A 23,544-nucleotide genomic window follows, 5' to 3' on the forward strand; every position below is an offset into this window, starting at 1 on the left:
ATGAACTGTTAGAGCTATACATGAGTATTACAGATTTGGAGCGTGTTTCAAGATCTAAATTTTCGATTCAGTCTATCCACAAATGGTCGTTACTCAGTTATGAAAAGGCGTGGTTTTTTTGACTCCAAAATTATACAGTTCAGGGGCAAGGAGATTTGTTGGTCAAACATTATCCCATTAAAAGTTCGTTGTTGGGTTTGGTGGGCATCAATGAGGAGAACCCTAGTGGCGGACACACTTCGTGTCAAGGGTATTATGGTCCATAATCCTATGCGTCCCTTTGTGAGAAAGAAACTGAAATAGTCGATCATTTACTTGTGAATTGTGAGATCACCAAGGTAGCGCGAGAATGGATATTCAAATGGATTAGAATAAGTCTTAAACAGTTGAATAACGTGACAAATTTCTTGGCTCATGCGGCCTCATAGGGTAACTGTTCTAGAAAAAAGCAGATCATAAACTCCATCTTTTTTTGTTTACTCTGGAATGTTTGATTGGCAAGGTATGGTGCATATTTTTCTACTTCAGTAATATATAAATATTTAGAAAGAAAACATTATAAACCCTTAGTTATAACTAGTGGATGATCCAATTGAATGGCCCCAACTTAAAGAAAAATCCTACTGGTAATATATATAATATTTAATTTTTTTATATTTTTTTAATAGTTGGTCTCCACTTCAAAGTACCTGGTCCCCTATCATTCAAAATTTATTTCTCTCTCAAACCAATTACAAGAACTTAAGAAGCCAAGAATATAAACCATTAACACAAATAACTAAACAACCGAACAAATCGTCGGAATCTAGCACAACCACCGTCGTCGAAAATTTAGCAAAAACGCACATCACAATACCGATTTCGGCCTACCGGTGCAGTAACGCTAGCCACCGCCTAAGTCGTGAGGCCGCTCACCACCTTCTAACCGGTACTATTTGAAGTCGGACACCACCATCTCTGGAAAGTTTGTAAGTTAATTCCACCGATTGCTTTTGATTTTGTGTTCCATTTTCATAATGTGTTCCAATGAACTGGTTTTTTTTTTATGTTTATGAACTATGAACTGATTCAGAATGTTGTGAACTAATTCGGAAATCATAATATGTATGAACTGATTCAAAATGTTATTTGATAATGTGAAATCGTCGGAATCTAGCACAACCACCGTTGTCGGAAATTTAGCAAAAACGCACATCACAATACCGATGTTGGCCTACTGGCGTAATAACCACAACCACCACCTAAGTCTTGATGCCGCTCACCACCTTCTAACTGGTACTGTTTGACGCCGGACACCACCGTTGCTGGAAAGTTTGTAAGTTAATTCCACCGATTGCTTTTGATTTTGTGTTCCATTTTTAGAATGTGTTCCAATGAAATGGTTTTTTTTATCTTTATGAACTATGAACTGATTCAGAATGTTGTGAACTAATTCGGAAATCATAATGTGTATAAACTGATTCACAATGTTATTTGATACTATGAAATATAATTTTTATGATTTTTGGTGGTATGAACTTTATACAAAATGTTGTACTTTGAAATCAGATTTGTCTACTTTGTATAATGGTTTTTGTATGAACTAATTAAAAATGTTATGGAAAGATATTTAAAAGGATGAATATCAACGGAACGGAAGGACCATCGATGCATCCCAAGTACCTGTGAGGGTACACAAAATCTTTAGGAGATGATTCAACAAATGGAATATCCATGGAGCAGTTTAACACCCTTTTCGGATATATGATTGACCCATTTAATCATAATCATGATGGTGGTGGTTTAAATGGGTTAGTGGTGTTTAAAGGGGGGGGGGGGGGAATAATTGCCTATCTCGAATTAGGTTTGTTTAAATTCAAAAGTTCATATCCGATTTCATCTTCTAGTTCTTGGCATTCATCAACCATCTTTTCAGTAAGGTTTTAATGTTATTTAGCTTTTTATTACTTGATTCTTTTTTCATTAATTTGTATGCTTTTAATGTTATTACTTGAATTTTGGCATTCATCAACTATCTTCACCACAACCATCTTTTCAGTAAGCTTTTAATGTTATTAGCTTTTCATTACTTGATTCTTTTTTCATTAATTTGTACATTTTTAATGTTATTACTTGAATTTTTTTCATTAGCTTGTACGATCAACTGTCAACACGGTCAATGGTCAACGTGCACCCCACTTAACTTAACTTACGGGCTAGATCTGCCACCGGTTATAACACGAAAGAATAGTAACATTTATAACATTATACATACAAACAATTTCAATAAAACTTATGTTTTGACATAAAAACTTTATAAACATTTAACAAACACAAGTTTAATCATTTTAGATGACACATTACGTAATCAAAATTTGATCTTTCATTACATAATACCTGTTTGTATCAACCTATTTCACAATTGCTTTACGTTTAATAGGCTATGTTCAATTTTCATTTAAACATATGTTTTGACATAGACGCTTTATAAACATTTAACAAACACAAGTTTAATCATTTTAGATGACATATTACGTAATCAAAATTTGATCTTTCATTACACAATATATGTTTGTTACCTACTTCACAATTGCTTTACGTTTAGGGTTATTGTTACTGTAGCCCAACAAAGTTACGTATAATGGTTTAAATGGTCCCTCGTGACTATTTTTTGCATTTTAAGGGTATAAACTTGTGTTTTACCGATTGGGAAAGTCATCTTACCCATTTTAGAAGGTTAACCTGCCTCGTCACTTGCCATGTATACATATGAGTTAACCCATTGAGTCAATACCGAGTTGACTCGATGACACAGAAGCTGACAAATGCAAAGAGTAATTACCGTCTTTAATTTCCACCAACACCCCAACAACCTTACACTGTCGATTCGATTGAGTCCCAGGCACAAGTCTCGAATTATAAGGGGACATACGCATGTGGGGTTTGAAGTAAAACAACTCTCAAACTTGTTTACCATATTTGGGCAAACAATCATCTGGAAGAACCCTTAAAAAGCAACAATGTCGGCTCCACCACCTTCACCCGACTCTTTAAATTCTGGTGAAGACATCAACTACAATGTGCTCCAATCAATCTTTTGTGATTGTGGTCCGAAGATTATAGAAAACCTAACTGAAATGAAACGTTGAAGGAGCAGCTTGGATAGGAGTATATCGTTTGCAGGATCGACCACATCAGTCTCCAGCACAAGCTGGATGACCATGATCAGAAGTTTAAAGTCGTTGGTGTTGCTGTGGGTGGCATGATGGTGGGGATGCTCTTGTTGCTGGTGGTTGTGCTCCATTTCGTTGTTAAGCTTGGGTGATGGGTTGATTTGCAGCTAAGGTGGTTCGTGGTTAAGAAGGTTATTAGTATGTAGTGTTTCTGTTTTTTTTTTTTTTGGCAAAATATGTAAAGACCTCTCTAAATGATAGGCATTTTGTAAGTGAAATCTAATGATTAATGAAAGACCTGTCTAAATGATAGGCATTTTGTAAACTTGGATGATGTTCTTTGTTCATTGTTTATGTTCTTATTTACTTGTTAATTTTCATTGAATAATCCGTTGATAGTGCAATAGTAATGGGAAAAAGAAAAAAGTGGGGATGTTAGGGACCCCACGTGCCTTGCACGGTGGGGGTAATATAGTCTTTTACACGTACTACCCTTTCATATATACCAAGTTGTTTCATTCTAGCACATTGTTTTCTTCTTCAAATACTCTCCACTGTGAAGATACATAATGAAGAACATGGAATGTGGATGTGGAGCTGAGGCTATAATAAGAACATCACGTACTACCAATAACCCAGGAAGGCCCTTTTATGCATTCCCTAAAAAGGTAATTTACCATTTATTCAATTTCTGATGTTAACCCTACTTTTTTTTAAGATGTATTAATTCAAGCAAATAGTTGGAATCAGGATGCTCGTTTAGGTTTTATAGCATGGGTTGATGAAATGTAGTGCAACAATGAAGGTGTGATCATAACTGGGTTGTTTAAGTCGTGCAAAAAGCTTCAAGCTGAGGTCTTTAAGTTGAAGGTTTACCTAATATGTAGTTGGGTATTTTTTTTCTGTTTAATCATGTACAAGTTGTGATGAAGGTCAATTGGGTTTAACTTGTATTGTACTTTCTTTTGGTTTGTATGTTTAACTTGTAATGTACTTTGATGTGTTTTGTATGAACGAATTATGAACAAGCAAATTATTGGACCACTTGTTATGTAACTTGTAATGTACTTTGATGTGTTTTGTATGAACGAATTATGAACAAGCTAATTATTGGACCACTTCTTAAACACACCAAATTTCTCAAACAACATAAGTAGTAGAAACAAATAAACAAGTACATATGTTCCTCTAATAAACAAAGTCAGTTAAAACACAACCAAGTTAAAACATAACAACTTGTCCAATTCCAAACTTAATAACCTACTACAACCCAATTCCAAACTTAACAATTAAATCCAACCAAACACAAACAAGTTAAAAGATAACAACTTAAATGAAATAAGATCCTAATCATTAAGCTCCAATGGGTTTTCACTGGTATCTCCTTTCCCATATTTGCCCTTCACCCTCTTAGCAAGTTTCATCTTTATGATTCTCTCTGATTTCTTTCTTTTACATCTCATTCCCGCACCAACGCCTTCTGCTCCTTCACCCTTTTTCCCTTCATGCACTGATTTTGTTCCACAATTTCCTGCATCAACACCTTTTTCATTGACACCTCCTGCTCCTTCACCCTTTTGCCCTTCATGCACTGATTTTGTTCCACAACTTCCTGCATCAACACCATTTTCATTGACACCTCCTGCTCCTTCACCATTTTCATTGACACCTGTTTTCCTTTTTTTAACATTTAGTTTTGGCCTCCTACCAACTTCAGGTTTTTTCACTTGAGGTCTTTCAGCTTGAGGACATGTGACCATGTTATGCCCCACATTTTTACACACACTGCATGATATTTTTTTCCCTGCCTTAGACATAGTGTGCCTTGGGAGCTTCTCTGATGCATCTCTTCTTCTGTTAACCTTTGGTGTACCTGGAATTCTTCTCTTCATTGGTGGAAGAGGTCGTATGAAGTCAATAGGTGGCCACATATTGCTACCATTCATCCCCTGAATTAGATACTTATAGGTGTTCTTGTAGACTGCTCCATAGAACATTGTATCCACATAACCACCAACATCTCTATTGAGAAATGATATAGTTGCAACTGAATGCACACATCCATACCCATTAAGTTGCCACACTCTACAAGTACAAGTCTTCTTGTTCAGGTCAACAACATAGGACTCAGCCATGTTTCTTGTTTCAAATTGGTTTAGACCACTTGGTAAAACCTGTCAATACCTATTGTAGACATAACATAAGTAATTACATACAATTATGAGTTTAAAGATTAGAAAGTACCTTTGAGCTTTTTTTAATTGATTCAGTAGGAGTTTAATTGCTAGGCAAGGCTTGTAATCAGGCCATGAACTACCTTTAATCTTTAAATTGTATATTCTCTCCGTAACATACAATCTAATCTCCTCTAACATGGTGATGATCGGCTTTTTCCTTGCATCCCTTATGACACTGTTGAAGCTCTCAGATAATCTATTCTCCACTGCATCACACATCCTCCCCTCTTGAAAAAATGCTCTACTCCAAGATTTGGGGTTTGTTTCCATAAGATAAGCAAAGGCTGCAGGGTTAAGCACTTTAATCTCCTTCATGGCAGCATTGAATAAAGGGTCAGTGGATGCCTTGCTTGCCTTCCAAAACATGGTTTCATAATGCACACCACTGAATCTTTTCCTAAAGTTGGCAACAATATGCCTTGCACACTGCCTATGTTCAACAGTAGGCAATATTTCCTTCACATCCTCTAACAGCCCCTGTGCAACAATGGTAACATGTTAGATAAAATGAGAATAGAATTTTAAAAATTAGGAAGTAAAACAACTTACCTTATGCTGATCTGACATTAATGTTATACCAAAACCAGTATCCAGATGAAGGTCATCTCTAAGGTTTTCCAAAAACATTTCCAATTTTCTTTGTTCTCTACACAGACAACTGCTCATGCAATTGGAAATATGTGATTATTGGCATCTCTTCCTAGAGCACATATTAGCTCTCTAGTACATAAGCCCTTTTAAGAAACATCCATCTAAATTTATAACCCTTCTGCAACTCCCTCTCCACCCTTGCTTAAGCCCATCAAAACACAAGTAAAACTTGCTAAAATAATTCTTACCATCTGGCATAGAATTGACATCAATTTTGACTGTTGATCTTGGATTTGATCTTCTAATCTCCTCACCATATGACCACAACTTTGTATAGTGCTCCACTAGTGTTCCTTCAATCAGTTCAATTGCAAACTTCTTTTCTCTTCTACAATGTCCCATACTCACATCTATACCAAATTTCTCTTTAACCTCATCCCTAAGTAGCCTGACACTAACTTTTTGTTTCTGTAAGAATTGTGTTGTGTAATGGGTACCTATCCATGAATAATTCACAATTGAACCTAACTTTTCACAACTAGCTTTCTAGCTAGGAAATTATGTACTCTTGTAAACATTATCTACTGTAAACTCATAACCCTAATTCATGTTATGCTTGAAGTTCAACCTATGGAAACAAATTCAAACCTAGATTTATCAAATAAAGTTGAAAACCCTAAAAATCTCGGTTTAAGCTCATTATGGACTAGAATTTTCTTATTAGGCCTAATGGGCCAATAAGCTTCCAACTTGACTATTTTGGGTTTAGAACTCTTAAATGGGCTCTCATTGGACCCACTCTCATGAGACTTAACCTTTATGGGCCTTATAAGCCTAAAATAGACTAGTTTATCTTTAATGGGCCTTATTGGGCCATAACAAATCCAATGAGCCTAATGGGCCATAAATCAATTCTTTTATACAAAAATTGGGCCGTGAGCTACCCTAAGGGACCAATGGGCCGTAACTTTTCCTTATAGGCCTCATGAACTCGAGCCAAGGCAAGAATGGGCCAAAGTGATTCCTTTCTCCTTCCTTAGCCCTTTTCGGCCCAAGCATAAAACAAAAAAAAAACAATAAAAAAAGAAGAGATTAAGGGGAGAGTTGACTTGGAGTGCCACCTCCACATTATCCCCCATGTAACCATGCAAATATCACATACATCCATGCACCTATCACCTCACACTCCCTCTTCTCCCTCCTCTCTTCTTGTTTCGGCCGAAGACACACCACACACACACAATACACAAAAAAATTATCTCCATTTCTCTCTAAGTCCATCTCCTTCCTTCCTTCAAGGAATTCTCGAAAATTTGGCTTGGATTCAAGAGTCTTCATCAAGTGTTGTCAATCTTTGGTAAGTCTTTACACATCCAAGCTTCATAACTTCACTCTCTTGTTAGATCATTCCTTTAAACAAAGTTTTTGGTGTTTATACTCTTAGAAATCTTCTTGAGTTCGAGATCTACTCAAGGAAGTTGCTAGGGCCAAAAATCACTTCATCTTTCCATCTCTCTCTTCAAAACCAAACCCACAAACCCAAGGTGAGTTCATACCCCTCTATTTTCGGTTTTCATATGATTTATGGGGGAGAATACAAGTAAAATGTGAAGATCCATGTGTATTTGTATGTTATGTGTGATTTCTTGTGTTTATGTGGTAAATATGTGCTAAAAATGAAAGATATTTCGAGATCTATAGTTCAAGAAGGAAAAATATGTGATCTAGGATATATTTCACTTAACATGTCAAGATAAACTACCATACAAAGTTTATAATAAACATACTACAACATAAAATTTGTTATTGGACTATTTTTGATAAATAAACAAAAGATGGGGAAAAAGATGTCATTCACGGTTTCTACAAGGATCAAAAGGTCAAAACAGCTAAAATAATAGATTTTTTAAATATTAAGCTTTTTAAAGGACTAAAAATGTAAATTTTAGCCTAATAGGCTAAAATTTGGGCTTTTTGGCTATTTAGGCCCAAAAATGCGAAAAATCAAATTTAAGGGGGCTGAATTGGAAACTTTTCTCAAAACAGGGGCTATAAACGTAAATAAACCTATTTCAGGGGTTAAAATGGCCTTATTTATCAAAAGGGACTAAAAATGCAAAGATTTTGGATTTTGGGTAAAAATTGTAAAAATTGCGAAAAGTGTTGATTTAAATGCAAATCTTTTAACTAAGGGGCTAAAACTGTCCAAAATAAAATTTTGGGCTTTAAACATTATTTAATTAAGTGTTTAGGCCAAAAATCGCAAGAAAAATAGTTCAAGGACCTAATATGTCATTTTTCATAAAAAGGGCTAAAAATTGCCAACTTTGCCAAAATAAGGGGGCTGAATAGGTCAAACTAATATTTTTGGTCAATTATGTTAATAATAAAATAATTGGGTCAAAATATACAAAACTTTATAACTTATGGGTTTAAATAGAAAAATATCTATTTTTATAAATCTATGAATCGTTATAAAACAATTTGGTGATTATTACGACATATTGATTAAACAACTTCGCAACACTAATGTTATACAAAACAAGTAAACATTCTAACTGTTGGGCTTGAAAGATTCTAATCATGCTTATTGGGCATTCGTGACCCATTAACATGACTTTTGGGCCTAACATAAATAATACATGTTATTGGGCCTCCTGTGACCCGATTACATGCTTAAGGGACCCTCAATGGCTTTTACATGCTATTGGGCATCGGTGGCCCATTAGCCTTGCTAGTAAGGTCCAAATAAATCATATGCGAAATGGGCCAACACGTCTTTCGTATACTCGACAGCCTTAAATAACATACGTAATTAGTAGGGCCTAGTAGTCCTCTTCTCATCGTCTGTTAGGCTTACCTTCTATTCAAGTAAACAAAATCAGGTCGTTAATCAAGGTTAATCAAATTCATTTGGATTAAGTGAGTAATAACGGGCGACACCAATAAGTGTCGGTCGTAGTCTGTAGTTATAATCAAAGTCTCCTGGAGGGAGAGCGAGAGTTTGTGTATAGATCTATACGGGGGTGACTCCCCCACACCTAAGCTGTTCGCTACAGTTAGACTCGGCCAGTCTAGGGTGACAAAATCTTAAGATCAAATTCCGGCGTTCACTAGAATGCCAAGACAGACGAACTAGTCATTATCATGCATGGTTATAACGACTCACATAGAGATCCAATACCATCTAAGTAATCATGGGAAATCATATTCATTCGCTGTGACGATACAATAATACAAAACAATCATACTATTTTATCGGAGAACATCGGGTTTTCCGGGGAAACCAGTCTTATTCACTTGTACTTTTAATAACTATAATGCAAAACTTCTCATTTATACACGTTTTGAAATCATTCATGCATATACTTACAGGATCATCACAACATTTTCGTGAAAAGTCTTATTACATGAAATATCGGATTTTCTGGGTTTTACAAACGACATAAACTATTTTACATCAAACATACTTATGAACTCACCAACATTATATATGTTGACCGTTTTCAAAATAACTTGTATTCTCAGGTAACCGTTAGAACGAGGAAGCATCCAGTGTGTTGAAAGTTTCTTTTGTAGTTGCTAATCATCAAACACTTTATATTTTGGGATCATGAGATGTAAACCATGTACTTGATGTAAACAATGCCAGTTGTACTATGTAATGATTGGTGATGAATGTGTTATGTTTCATGTATATTCATTGTGATGATATTTCAATTTAAGTCATGCGAGCCCTCGGACGTTTCCGCCGTCTGGTTCGGGGGTGTGACAGGTTGGTATCAGAGCTCTGTTTATAGTGAATTGGCATATCTAACCACACATTGATATGCAACTATAAACCCAGCAAGGGACTAAATAACTCTGAACAAAACAAATAAAATGTGCTAATATACACTCTTACTTGTGCGACTTAGAAAAATGAACATAATAACAAATCAAATAAGATGATTGGGAGAACCTGACATCCCGGTTATGCCAGGACTATTCACAGTCGTATTAGGGATGAATGTAGCCTGATCAACTACATTTCTTCGTAATACAACTATCACATGCCCTGGGATGATCGCGATGGTCAGTAAACCTAAGGCATACCCTATTGTTAAACAAGGAGAACGCATCAACCCAACTTTTTATATATAAATAACAAATCTTACGAGTAATAATAGTTTATTTATATACCTCCTTACGTGTTCCCCCTCACAGTCACCATGGAAGAGGAGCATCAGGGCATTCAGTTTCATCAGGTCTTAGTGGCCCACGGAATGATTGAGGACGACCCCGAGGAAGAACAAGGGGGAGCACACGGCGTTGGACCCGACGAGTACACGGACACAGACTACGAGTTTGATGGGACCGATGACAATATGGAGGAAGAAAGAGGCACAGACGAAGCCTCCGTCACACCACCTACCGGCGAGACACAGCAGAACCACCCTGCCCCACCAGGAGATCCCGTGAGAGAGAATCATTTTCCGGAAGCTGAGGCTGCCGCACTACGACAACAACTATTCGCCATGGAAGCACGAGCGGTGCAGGCTGAACAGGAAAGATATGAAGTCATTAGAGAGATGACTGAGATGGCCCAGTTGTTGGCACAACACTTCGGTATATGATCTCGCTGCCACCGTTGGGCGCTTCCTAGTGTGTTAGGACCAGCTTTACCCTACTAGTGCTATGTTCCCTTATGTTTGCTATGTACTACCGACTCCATGTTTAAGTGATTACACTACTCATAGAGACGTTATGCTGTCAAACTTTGTACCTCTATGTATGCTCTTTCGATCAAATTTTCATGTATCAAAGTGCGGATAATATTAGTGGAAAATATTATGTGTTTATTTGTGATGTTGTTATCTGTTATGTGTTTTATGTTCTTATTGCTTAGTGTAAATTATGGAAACACTTAGATGCGCAAACCGATTCACGAAATTCCCAACTTAAAAACAATACATACTCAACATCTTTCTGTTCCGTAACAGCAAGATGCCGCAGAGACCAAACCGCGGAAATAACCAACCACCGACACCACCGGAAGTCGACTCAGCTGCGTTTCAAGCAGCTGTATCTGCTGCAGTCACAGCAGCCATGGTGCAAATCCACAAAGGGAACAATGGCGGAGGAAACGGGCAGGGGGCTGGAAGTTCAAACAACGGAATAAATCAAGAACCTACCAAGACATGCTCTTACAAAGACTTTACCAACGCCAAGCCACGAACCTTTAATGGAACGAGAGGTGTCATAGCCTTAAAGAGGTGGATTGAGAAAATTGAATCCGTCTTCGAAATTTGCGGGTGTCTAGATGGGTGCAAGGTCAAGTTCGCAGCATGTACCTTTGTTGATCAAGCTCTTTCATGGTGGAACGGTCACATCGAAGCCATGACCCTTCCAGTGGCAAACGCGATTCCCTGGGAAGAACTGAAGGAAATGATGTTGGCAGAGTACTGCCCTAGAGGCGAGATACAAAAGATGGAACAAGAATTGTGGAACTTGACAGTTCAGAACTCCAATATCGACGCATACATATCCAGGTTTAGCGAGCTATCCCTTCTGTGTCCGAGTATGATCACCTCAGAAGGGAAAAAGATTGAGAGGTTCATCTGGGGATTGACTACACCTATCCAAGGGAATGTCATTGCGGCAAACCCTGAGACGTTTGATAGCGCCAAAAGATTGGCCAAGAAACTATATGATCATGGCAGCAAGAAGAGTGTTAAGATTGTGGAAGTGGATGTTAAGAAGGAAGAAGAGAATAAGAAAGGGAAGAACAACAAGAGAAGAGGAAAACAGAACTCTGAATCATCTAAGAAGCAACAGACAATGACTGTCCATGCAGCAACCCAAGCTACCACAGCACCACATGCTCCAGCCTCATCCACGCCGAATGCTCCGAAACAGTACACAGGGAATCTTCCCAAGTGTAACAAATGTAACTACCATCACCACGGGGAATGCAGAGAGATGATGTGCACGAGATGCAACCGGAAGGGCCATACAACAAAGTATTGTAGGACCCAGCTTCCACAAAACCAGATGCCCAACAACATCAGCAATAACAACAACAACAACAACAACACAAAAGATGGAGCCAGTTATACCTGTTATGGGTGTGGGAAGACCGGACATTTCAGGCAAAATTGTCCCGATGCAAACAACCAGGCGACAGGAGCAGCAGGAAGAGTGCTGACTATGGGTCAAGGAGAAGCGGTTTAGGATCCCGCTGTTGTCACCGGTACGTTTCTCCTTAACCACTCATATGCATGCATCCTGTTTGATACCGGGGCAGAGTGAAGCTTTGTGAGTAATAAATTCAAACACTTGCTAAAACAACAACCCCAAAAGCTTAATGAAACCTTTACGGTGGAAATGGCTAATGGGAAAACAGAATCAACTGGGGAAATCTATGTAGGATGTACCCTAACCTTAAATCATCACGTCTTTCAAATAAATTTGATGCCTGTAACTATTAGGAGTTTTGATGTGATTGTCGGCATGGACTGGTTGAGCCCCCATCATGCCGAAATTATGTGTTGCGAGAAGGCCGTTCGCCTTCATCTCCCTAACCACGAAACCCTAATTATATACGAGGACAAACCCAGTACGAACCTTCGTCTTATCTCGTGCATTAAGGCACAGAAGTATCTACAAAAGAAGGACTTGGTGTTTCTGGCTCACATAGTGGATAAGTCCAAGGAAGAGGTCAATATTCGAGACATCCCAGTGGCTTGCGACTTCCCGGATGTCTTTGTTGGATTAATGTCTAAGTCCATAACTATAATTGGTAAGACTTGACCCGACTCGGCATGGTCCATTTGGGTTGCATGGCATCATGCATTTGGATAGACTATAATGAGAGAAATAACACTTAAGGTTGGTTAATATATTATAAGTTCTAATATATTAATAAGGTTATTTAATTAGTATTGATCAAGAATTAATTTGGAATTAATTAAGTGATCAAAAGGAGACTAATTAAATATATAGGTTGATTGTGTAAATCATTCATTCTTATATATGTGGGCTTGTGATCCAAGATTCCTTATGTTGGACTAAGTCCATGGGGTGACCCATGGATACTCCATGGAGGTTAAAATCCATGGAGCATAAGGAATGGGTAAAGTTATGAGTTACATGGTGTAACCCTAATAGCCACCATATAAAAGAATCCCATGGCTCAAGAAATCGTACACTAATGTGTGAGTGTGAGGGCTAGACGATTTCAAGGAGTGTTCAAGTTTCTCTCAAGTTATTCCAAGTGTATTTGGTGTTGTGTGAACCATTTGAGGTGTCACACTTGGGGCACTAGGCACTCAAGCTTCATGAAGACATTCTACATCAAAGAGGTATGTATTCTATCTTGTTATATTTATTATTTTGTATGCTAGATTAGGATAATACCTTGGATGTTCATAATTGTATGTATAATAGAGAAAACATAGATCCAAGGTATTTAGGGTTGCATGTACACTTAGGAGTGTTAGAATGCTCATAACCCAACAGTGGTATCAGAGCCGAGTTTGTTTTCTTGTTATACTTGCAAAAGTAGCTGAAAAATCGAGTTGGATGCATATATTCGATTGTTTTGGCTGGAATTGGACTAAGAACATTACCCTAAGATGTTTTTGGACTTATAAACTTGTTTTGATGTGGTAATGTTCATGCTAATCCAATTTCTAAGATAATTGTCATAATTTCAAGATTTGTATTAGTTTGTATGTTCATGCTAATTTCTTGAAGATTGATGATTTGAATTATCTTGTTCTTATGAGGTTCTTAGATTAATAGAAAAGTTGTGTGAAATAGTTGTTTTCAATCCATTTTAATCTAAGAGTTGATTCCAAAGTGTGTTTTTGTAACTTGTCCTCAAGTTATATGAAAAGTCACATTTAAGAATCATAAAACTCATAAAAGTTGGCAAAGGTTACAAAATGAAGAGTCTAGTTCTAATTAAATGGTTTTATGACTTCATAACTTGTCCTCAAGTTATGGAGGTTCAAGAGTCTCTTCATTAAATTAAAAAAAAAGTGTAACCTTAATTAGTTCCATAAGTTACAATAAAAATTTTTTTTAATTAGTTTAAAGTCTTCCATAACTTGTCCTCAAGTTATGGAACTTGAAGAGTTTTTTTTTTAATTAAAACTACTTTAAACTCATAAGTTATGGAATTAATTAGTTTTGAATAGTTTCAAAACTTGCCCTCAAGTTTTGGAATTTGAAAAGTTTTCACTTATGAATACTTTAATTCCAAGTTAGCCCTTAGAATTTTAAAAGTTAAAATTCAACCCTTATACTTTATAATATTATAAGTTAATAATATTTATATATATGTATAAGAGTAAAGTCAGTCTTACCGTTAGTAGGCCTCATTCACGAAGCCGGTCTATAAGGGGGGTATAAGGTTACTGCCTATAAAATGGCAGTTTAATGGGTGTCCACTCTCACCCACCGCTTCCTTGACTGGTGGAGGGTCGTTAGCCGAACGGGTAGGACAAGGACTATAATTCTCCTTTCATTAAAAGTATTAATGATAAATACTAAGTAACTAAACTCTTATTAATACCCAATGTTAGTTACTTAGGAAAATGTGAATTTGGTGCTAACCCATGAAATTACACTTTGCACTTTGCTTAAGTCGTTAGTGGAGCGTGTGTGGTTAACCGGCACACTAACCTGGACTTAACAAGGTAGGCAAAGGGTAACTTAATATTTATCATAGTATCGGTGGAGCGTGTGTGGTTAACCGGCACACTGATTAAGGGGTAAATATTAAGGGTACCAAGTATATTTGCATGGTTATTCACACCTTGTTTTGTGATCCTCGGCATCCCAGTCACAAAACCTGAAGGGCACACTCGAGATTGAAACATGCCTTTGAACAGTTCAATGAATCTCAAAGATCTAGGACTTTCAAATCCAATTAAAACCTAATAAATTATTTCCTTTTTCATGGTGGAAATTGGTGAATCGTCATTCACCTACCTTCAAATATTTTATAGCTTGGATTACGACATCCCTCTTCTAAGTTATAAAATAGTTTGTTGGGTCCTAGCCTTAATATTTCAAATTGGGTGTCATATTAAGGACTTTAAATCAACTATCTTGAATATCTCCCAAAAAGATGTCTGGTCTAGACATTTATGATCTTCCCAAATCTCTTGAAACAAGCTTTCCAAAATGAAGATGATGTCCCATGGATATCATACTTCTTTCACATCCTCCAATTATTCTCCCTAACCCACAAGTTCCTAAAAAGTTTAAGGTCACTCAAGCCCTATTGGCAAGGCAAGGTCTATATGTGATCACATCTTGGAGATGTAGTCACATATTGACAAGCCGGGAGAGTTAGGTGTCAAAGTCTTGAGAAAGTTGGTGGCTCAACTACTTTCTAAGTCACATAGTGAGTTCTTTTGGGAATCCTATGAAACAGACTAAGACAAGACCCTTAATGATCTTATCTATTTGCTAAGATCAACTTCCTAAAACGCTATGGACATTGACAATGATGACATTGGATATCCAGTAAAGCTCTCTCTTCCCAATGGAAAGGGATCGGCCATAGTCAAGTCGGTTGACCCAGTGGTAAAGAGAGAGGCGAAGTCTGAGATAGTCCCATTATCAAGGGTCCATAGGTAACTATTGCCAAAGGAAGGGGCATTGGTTACGAAGCTGCCAAATTTACCTAAGGATGTTAAAGTCAATAAGTTTGGCTCTACTTCAGGTAAAGTCCATTGTCTAACTCTATTAAGTACATGCTGATTCTGATCGCGAAGATGGATTTCAATCACATGGTTCGGTGATCAGAATTTTGGGCTATTACTTAAGAGTTATGATATTTATATTGCTTAGGAATAGATAACAACAAGGTTTTCATATGGATTGTAAGGATAAGTTTTTCCGCAAAGTTTTAAAATAAAAGAAAAAGGTTTTGATTTTATTTATTTTAAGTATCCTTACAATGGCATTTGTGAAAAGTTGTTGCTTATAAGATTCCATTGATAGCAATATTGGAAAATGGATTTGATTCTTTCGGTTGTGGTAGTGTCTAATATTACCAAATAAGGAAAGATTCTCATCACCCAAGGTTCAATTGGACCGAAACTTGGAATCATGCAAGTTGTATAGTATGATGAATGAGAACTTTCAGCTTGGAAAATTAAGACTAATTCCTTATGTGAATAAGGAAATGACTAAGGGATCGAGTACACATTCTTGTGCACTGGTCAAGTGCACCACAAAAGATCAAGAAGACTATTCGTCATGATTTACTTAAGTTCAGTAAATATGGTTATACTTATAAGTTTAAGTATAAGTCTGTAGCATTGGAGAAGTTTCAATGTGAGACAGAACGAATAAGAAGAATCAAAGTATGGCAGAAAGATAAAAGTTTCTCAAATCTGAAAAGATGGGAGAGTACTTTAGTATCATGTTTATGATCATCTTAATGATTAAGATACCATATCACAATTAGTCCTCTAAAGTCATCTTAGTGCATTCTTATGACTAAGAAGAGGAGTCATGAATTGTTGAAATGGTTAAATAAAAAAGATGAGTCATACTTCGTTCCAAAACAATTCTTAGAGTCATACTCCAAGATTGTAACTTGAGTGACATATCTTAAAGAGGGTTTGTTAACACTAGTCAAATGTAAGAGTAAAAGGTTATCTACTCTTGTATATTTGAAATTGGTAAGTTGTGAAGTTTTGGATAAAAACAGAGACCAACTTAGGCCAATTGTGTAAAGTGTTAGTCTTGATAAAGAATCCGCACTATCTCTTGAATATTTGACAAGGGAGTCTTATATGTCAAGAGGACAGTGGGAGTCTTAAAGCTCTTGAAAGTTTCAAGACTTAATCAAGAATAAAACCTAAAGTCCTTCACTAGCACACGACTTGAGGTTTATAACCTATCGTGTTGAAATTTTTGTGCCTATTCAAGTTGGCTTTGCATAGGAGTTCTGAGAGTTCTCAATTGGTTGCACAACTACTTGGAAGCAATGGCAGGCACCTGAGCTGCCAAATGGCAAGAATTTAAGATTGCACAAGTTTAATCAATATGAGTTTGGATTTGTCACTAACCTTGTCTTGTGATTATGGTTTTGACAAATTCACATGGATAAGAACACATACACTATTAAATCTAAGTGTCATAAGGTTTCTCTCCGATTCATGAAAATGATGGTGAGGAAACACTTTCACTAAGTAGATTTTAGCTAGATAGCAATTGTGATATTTGCATTCTCAAAGTCGTTAGTGGAGCATGTGTGGTTTACCGACACACTAACATGGACTTGTGAGAAGTGGCAAAGGTCTAAACAATTGAGACTATGATTACGGCATCCCTTTTCATAGTTCTAAAATTGTTTAGACACACATGTGAGCTATCTAAGAGAGGTGTATGATTTTGATAAAGTTTTATCAAAACAATCTAGTATCAGAAATCTGAACTTTGGTAAGAAAGTCAGCTGATTTCTGAGTACATGTCAAAGCTAGTGGGAGCATAAGTGTTATGCTAATAATCATCATGTTAGTGGGAGCATGATAATTATGACAAAGGTTGCAAGTTAGCAATGTTAATTATAGAAAACAAAAGTTTCAATTCGTGAGGTTGCAGGGGTTGAAAAAGTTGTTTTGCTATAATTAAGGGAGATGAAATTATACTTCATTTCAATTCTAAAAGCTTAGATTGAGATTTTAATCGTATTTAATCAAGGATATATATATGAATTTCATGTTGGAATGACTCAACATAAGGAAATTCTATATATGGGTCCATTATTTGCGTTCTAAAATTCGATTATGATTACGGCATCCCTTTTCATAATCTGAATTTTGAGAACTTGGCAAATTGAAATGGAAATATTATAGCAAAAGACTGGTTTAGTCTTTATGTGAGACATCATGAATCGTGTCCCATATGCTTCGGATATAGGATCGATTACATGTGCTATATTCATCCTTTCTAAAAGTTTCCAAATGCCTGGGGCATTATGAAGGGAAAAGGTCTAGAATTGGATATGACTAAAATGATTAAGCAATTGTCGAGGACAATCTAAGGTTTACCAAAGATTGGTTGCTCAAGGACAGTTGGAAGTATAATGTTAATTCTGGAAGGACCATATTGACATAATCTGTAAGGAGGCAACTCTTGTTCAGAAGTGATAGTCAAAATGGAATATGGAAATGTTTCAAAGTTAGAAATTATTCAATCTGTGTAAGATTAGGAAACTTAATGAAAGAAGGATGTTTCCAAGGAGCTGATCTCCTTTGGAATGCTCTGTAATGATTGTTGTCAAGTCTTTCTGACTTCGTGCATAATCATTAAGAGGATCAATGCATATAAGTTTAGAATCTAACAGATTTCAGTAAATGGCATGAATTTGGAATTCTTGCATTTGCAGTAAGGATTTGGGACTGTGAAAAGAGGATCATTAGAGTGATGTTCAATTGATCTATTTTACAAAGTAAAGATCATAGACAAACATAGTATGCATACTTGGTGTATGGCATGACTAGTGTTTAGAAAACATAGTGTACATGCTTGGAGCATGGGACAACTATTGTTTTAAATTCAAGTATAAAGTTGATAAAACCGAAACAATGAATAATGAGTAATCAATATGGTGATAAATAAAAGTGTTTATTTATATTCATAGGGTTTGATACCATATTTGATTCATTTATTCTTGTGTTTCACTTTGCATGTTTTAACTTCCAGAATAACTAAGTCGCTCTTCCTGAATGATTAAGTTATTCAAACCATCCACAGTCGGTCATATGTTGGAAGTAGATATGAATCAAGACTGTCATGGGTTGGTTTGTAGAGGTCCAAGTTGGTGGACAAAGTGGTGCTACAACACTCATGAGTGCTCATAAGTTCTGAGTATTGGATTCAACCCGCGCTCATTTGAATCAATTCATGGATTTTATCACGAGTGATCATGAGACGATAATATCTTATATTCTTCAAACCTAGAGATATGAGTTGTTACTATAATTGGTAAGACTTGACCCGACCCGGCATGGTCCATTTGGGTTGCATGGCATCATGCATTTGGATAGACTATAATGAGAGAAATAACACTTAAGGTTGGTTAATATATTATAAGTTCTAATATATTAATAAGGTTGTTTAATTAGTATTGATCAAGAATTAATTTGGAATTAATTAAGTGATCAAAAGGAGACTAATTAAATATATGGGTTGATTGTGTAAATCATTCATTCTTATATATGTGGGCTTGTGATCCAAGATTCCTTATGTTGGACTAAGTCCATGGGGTGACCCATGGATACTCCATGGAGGTTAAAATCCATGGAGCATAAGGAATGGGTAAAGTTATGAGTTACATGGTGTAACCCTAATAGCCACCATATAAAAGAATCTCATGGCTCAAGAAATCGTACACTAATGTGTGAGTGTGAGGGCTAGACGATTTCAAGGAGTGTTCAAGTTTCTCTCAAGTTATTCCAAGTGTATTTGGTGTTGTGTGAACCATTTGAGGTGTCACACTTGGGGCACTAGGCACTCAAGCTTCATGAAGACATTCTACATCAAAGAGGTATGTATTCTATCTTGTTATATTTATTATTTTGTATGCTAGATTAGGATAATACCTTGGATGTTCATAATTGTATGGATAATAGAGAAAACATAGATCCAAGGTATTTAGGGTTGCATGTACACTTAGGAGTGTTAGAATGCTCATAACCCAACAATCTTTCCTGAAGAACTTCCGGGGATACCCCCAGAAAGACAAGTCGAGTTCCGAATTGACCTGGTGCCGGGAGCTACGCCCATTGCCAAATCACCCTATAGGTTGGCTCCTGCAGAGATGCAAGAACTGTCAAGCCAACTTAGCGAACTCTTGAGCAAAGGATTCATCCGACCTAGCTTCTCACCATGGGGAGCTCCTGTCCTCTTTGTTAAGACAAAGGACGGATCCTTTAGGATGTGTATCGATTACAGAGAACTAAATAAGCTCACTATCAAAAATCGCTACCCACTTCCGCGAATCGACGATCTATTCGACCAGCTCCAAGGAGCAAGTTACTTCTCTAATATAGATATGCGATCCGGATACCACCAACTCAAAGTCCGGGAAGAGGATATCCCCAAAACCGCTTTCCGAACTCGCTATGGACATTATGAATTTGTTGTAATGCCCTTCGGTCTAACGAATGCCCCTGCCGCATTCATGGACCTGATGAATCGAATCTGCCGACCATTCCTCGACAATTTTGTCATTGTTTTCATCGACGATCTCCTAGTCTATTCTCGAAGCGAAGAGGAGCATGGCCGACATCTCCGGCAAATCTTGAAAACCCTACGAACCGAAAAGTTATACGCAAAACTCTCTAAGTGCGAGTTCTGGCTCCGTAGTGTGAACTTTTTGGGTCACGTTGTCAGTCAAGAAGGGATACATGTGGACCCTTCTAAGGTCAAAGCCATAGAAGGATGGGCGGTCCCAACGACACCCACAGAAATTCGTCAATTTTTAGGTCTCGCAGGCTATTACAGGAGATTCATTCAGAACTTCTCCAAAACATCCAAGCTACTTACCATGCTTACATAAAAGGGCGTGCCATTTGAATGGACAGAAAAGCAGGAGGTTGCTTTCCGAACTCTGAAGCGAGCTCTCTGTAGTGCACCAGTACTATCACTACCAGAGGGAACAAAGGACTTTGTAGTTTACTGCGATGCTTCGAATCAGGGTTTAGGTTGTGTACTCATGCAACGTGGAAAGGTGATAGCTTATGCATCCCGACAACTAAAGACACATGAGGTGAATTATACCACCCATGATCTCGAATTGGGAGCTGTGGTCTTCGCCTTGAAAATTTGGAGGCACTACCTTTATGGTACCAAGTGCACCATTTTCACCGACCACAAGAGTCTCCAACACATTTTAAATCAAAAGGAGTTAAACATGAGGCAGCGAAGATGGGTTGAGCTACTAAACGATTATGAGTGCGAAATCAAGTACCACCCAGGCAAGGCTAACGTGGTAGCTGATGCCTTGAGTCGAAAGGAGTACCCAAATCGTCGTGTGAAGACTCTTTCGATAACTGTTCAATCCCATCTGTCCTCGTAAATCAAAGCAGCCCAGTTCGATGCCATGAAGATAGAAAACAGAACAAGCGAAGCGTTACGTGGAATGGAAAAGAACTTTGAAGTCAAGAAGGACGGAGCATATTACTTCATGAACCGAATTTGGATCCCTAAACTTGGGGGATTCAGAGAATTAGTCATGAATGAAGCCCATAAGACACGATACTCCATCCATCCGGGTTCAGATAAAATGTACTTGGATATCAAGCAGCAGTATTGGTGGCCTAACATGAAGGCAGAAATTGCCACTTACGTTAGCAAGTGCCTCACTTGTGCTAAAGTGAAGGTAGAATATCAGAAGCCCTCGGGACTATTACAACAACCGGTAATACCCGAATGGAAATGGGAAAGGATTACTATGGACTTTGTGACCAAATTACCCAAGACAACAGATATATTGGATACCATATGGGTAATAGTCGACAGGTTGACAAAATCCGCTCATTTCCTGCCAATAAAGGAGTCATACAAGATGGAGCGATTGACGAGAATATACATCAAGGAAATTGTGAGACTCCATGGAATACCAATATCTATAATCTCAAATCGAGATAATAGATTTACTTCACGCTTTTGGCAATCGCTTCAGAAAGCTATGGGAACACAACTCGACATGAGCACTGCCTACCACCCACAAACCGATGGTCAAAGTGAGCGAACCATTCAAACGCTTGAAGATATGCTTCGCGTATGCGTGATAGACTTTGGAAGGTCGTGGGATACCCACTTGCCTTTAATTGAGTTTTCGTACAACAACAGCTATCACTCAAGCATCAAAGTTGCTCCTTTTGAAGCCTTATATGGACGTAAATGTGGATCACCATTGTGTTGGGCTGAGGTAGGTGACACTCAGCTAGCAAGAGAACAGACACCAAGCAATGCATTAACAGGACCAGAAATCATACGCGAAACGACAGAGAGGATAGTTCAAATCAAAGCTCGACTTCAAGCATCACGAGACTGACAGAAGAGCTACGCTGATAAACGACGAAGGCCCTTGGAATTCCGAGTCGGGGATCGAGTGTTGTTAAAAGTCTCTCCCTGGAAAGGGGTGATTCGTTTTGGGAAACGGGGAAAACTAAACCCACGATACATTGGACCATTCGAGATTCTTGCCCGAATCGGTCCAGTGGCTTATAGACTGCAGCTACCTACCGAGCTTAGCAATGTATACCCCGTGTTCCATTTTTCAAATTTGAAAAAGTGCTTATCCGACGAGACTCTCGTCATCCCGTTGGAAGAAATCGAAATCAACGAGAATCTCCTGTTCGTGGAAGAACCCGTTGAGATCATGGACAGGAAGGTGAAGCGTACTAAGCAAAGTCGTATTCCAATAGTGAAGGTTCGATGGAACGCAAAGCGTGGACCGGAATTCACTTGGGAACGCGAAGACTGGATGAAACAGAAGTACCCTCACTTATTCTCGCATTCTTAAACTCTAGCTTCAAAAATAATTTCGGGACGAAATTCCCTCTAACGGGGGGATAATGTCACAACTAGCATTCTAGCTAGGAAATTCTGTACTCTTGTAAACATTATCTACTGTAAAATCGTAACCCTAATTCATGTTATGCTTGAAGTTCAACCTATGGAAACAAATTCAAACCTAGATTTATCAAACAAAGTTGAAAACCCTAAAAATCTCGGTTTAAGCTCATTATGGACTAGAATTTTCTTATTAGGCCTAATGGACCAATAAGCTTCCAACTTGACTATTTTGGGTTTAGAACTCTTAAATGGGCTCTCATTGGACCCACTCTCATGAGACTTAACCTTTTTGGGCCTTATAAGCCTAAAATAGACTAGTTTATCTTTAATGGGCCTTATTGGGCCATAACAAATCCAATGAGCCTAATGGGCCATAAATCAATTCTTTTATACAAAAATTGTGCCGTGAGCTACCCTAAGGGCCCAATGGGCCGTAACTTTTCCTTATGGGCCTCATGAACTCGAGCCAAGGCAAGAATGGGCCAAAGTGATTCCTTTCTCCTTCCTTAGCCCTTTTCGGCCCAAGCATAAAACAAAAAAAAACAATAAAAAAAGAAGAGATTAAGGGGAGAGTTGACTTGGAGTGCCACCTCCACATTATCCCCCATGTAACCATGCAAATATCACATACATCCATGCACCTATCACCTCACACTCCCTCTTCTCCTTCCTCTCTTCTTGTTTCGGCCGAAGACACACCACACACACACACAATACACAAAAAAATTCTCTCCATTTCTCTCTAAGTCCATCTCCTTCCTTCCTTCAAGGAATTCTCGAAAATTTGGCTTGGATTCAAGAGTCTTCATCAAGTGTTGTCAATCTTTGGTAAGTCTTTACACATCCAAGCTTCATAACTTCACTCTCTTGTTAGATCATTCCTTTAAACAAAGTTTTTGGTGTTTATACTCTTAGAAATCTTCTTGAGTTTGAGATCTACTCAAGGAAGTTGCTAGGGCCAAAAATCA

General features: G+C 37.6%; 1 protein-coding gene across 1 annotated transcript; it reads right to left on the minus strand.

The window, feature by feature from the left end:
* Positions 1-4,498: 4,498 nt before the first annotated feature.
* LOC145163760 (uncharacterized) lies at positions 4,499-6,382 on the minus strand. The gene is made up of 4 exons (XM_079082540.1): positions 6,117-6,382; positions 5,939-6,047; positions 5,369-5,866; positions 4,499-5,326 (listed from the first exon to the last, which is right to left on the minus strand). Exons 1-4 carry the CDS (start codon positions 6,380-6,382, stop codon positions 4,499-4,501), a joined length of 1,701 nt encoding a protein of 566 aa, XP_078938666.1.
* Positions 6,383-23,544: the final 17,162 nt, after the last annotated feature.

This window comes from Lactuca virosa, chromosome 3 (assembly GCF_052849685.1).
Source record: "Lactuca virosa cultivar CGN04683 chromosome 3, Lactuca_virosa_CGN04683_v6, whole genome shotgun sequence".
NCBI classification, from domain to species: Eukaryota; Viridiplantae; Streptophyta; class Magnoliopsida; order Asterales; family Asteraceae; genus Lactuca; species Lactuca virosa.

Bases quoted from the DNA above. Each gene is read 5' to 3' on its own strand.
- LOC145163760 (XM_079082540.1), bottom strand. From the start codon at position 6,382: ATGGGACATTGTAGAAGAGAAAAGAAGTTTGCAATTGAACTGATTGAA. The intron at 6,048-6,116 runs GTACTAGAGAGC...TTGCATGAGCAG, and splicing joins TGTTTCTTAAAAGGGCTTAT to TTGTCTGTGTAGAGAACAAA. The intron at 5,867-5,938 runs GTAAGTTGTTTT...ATTGTTGCACAG, and splicing joins TAATGTCAGATCAGCATAAG to GGGCTGTTAGAGGATGTGAA.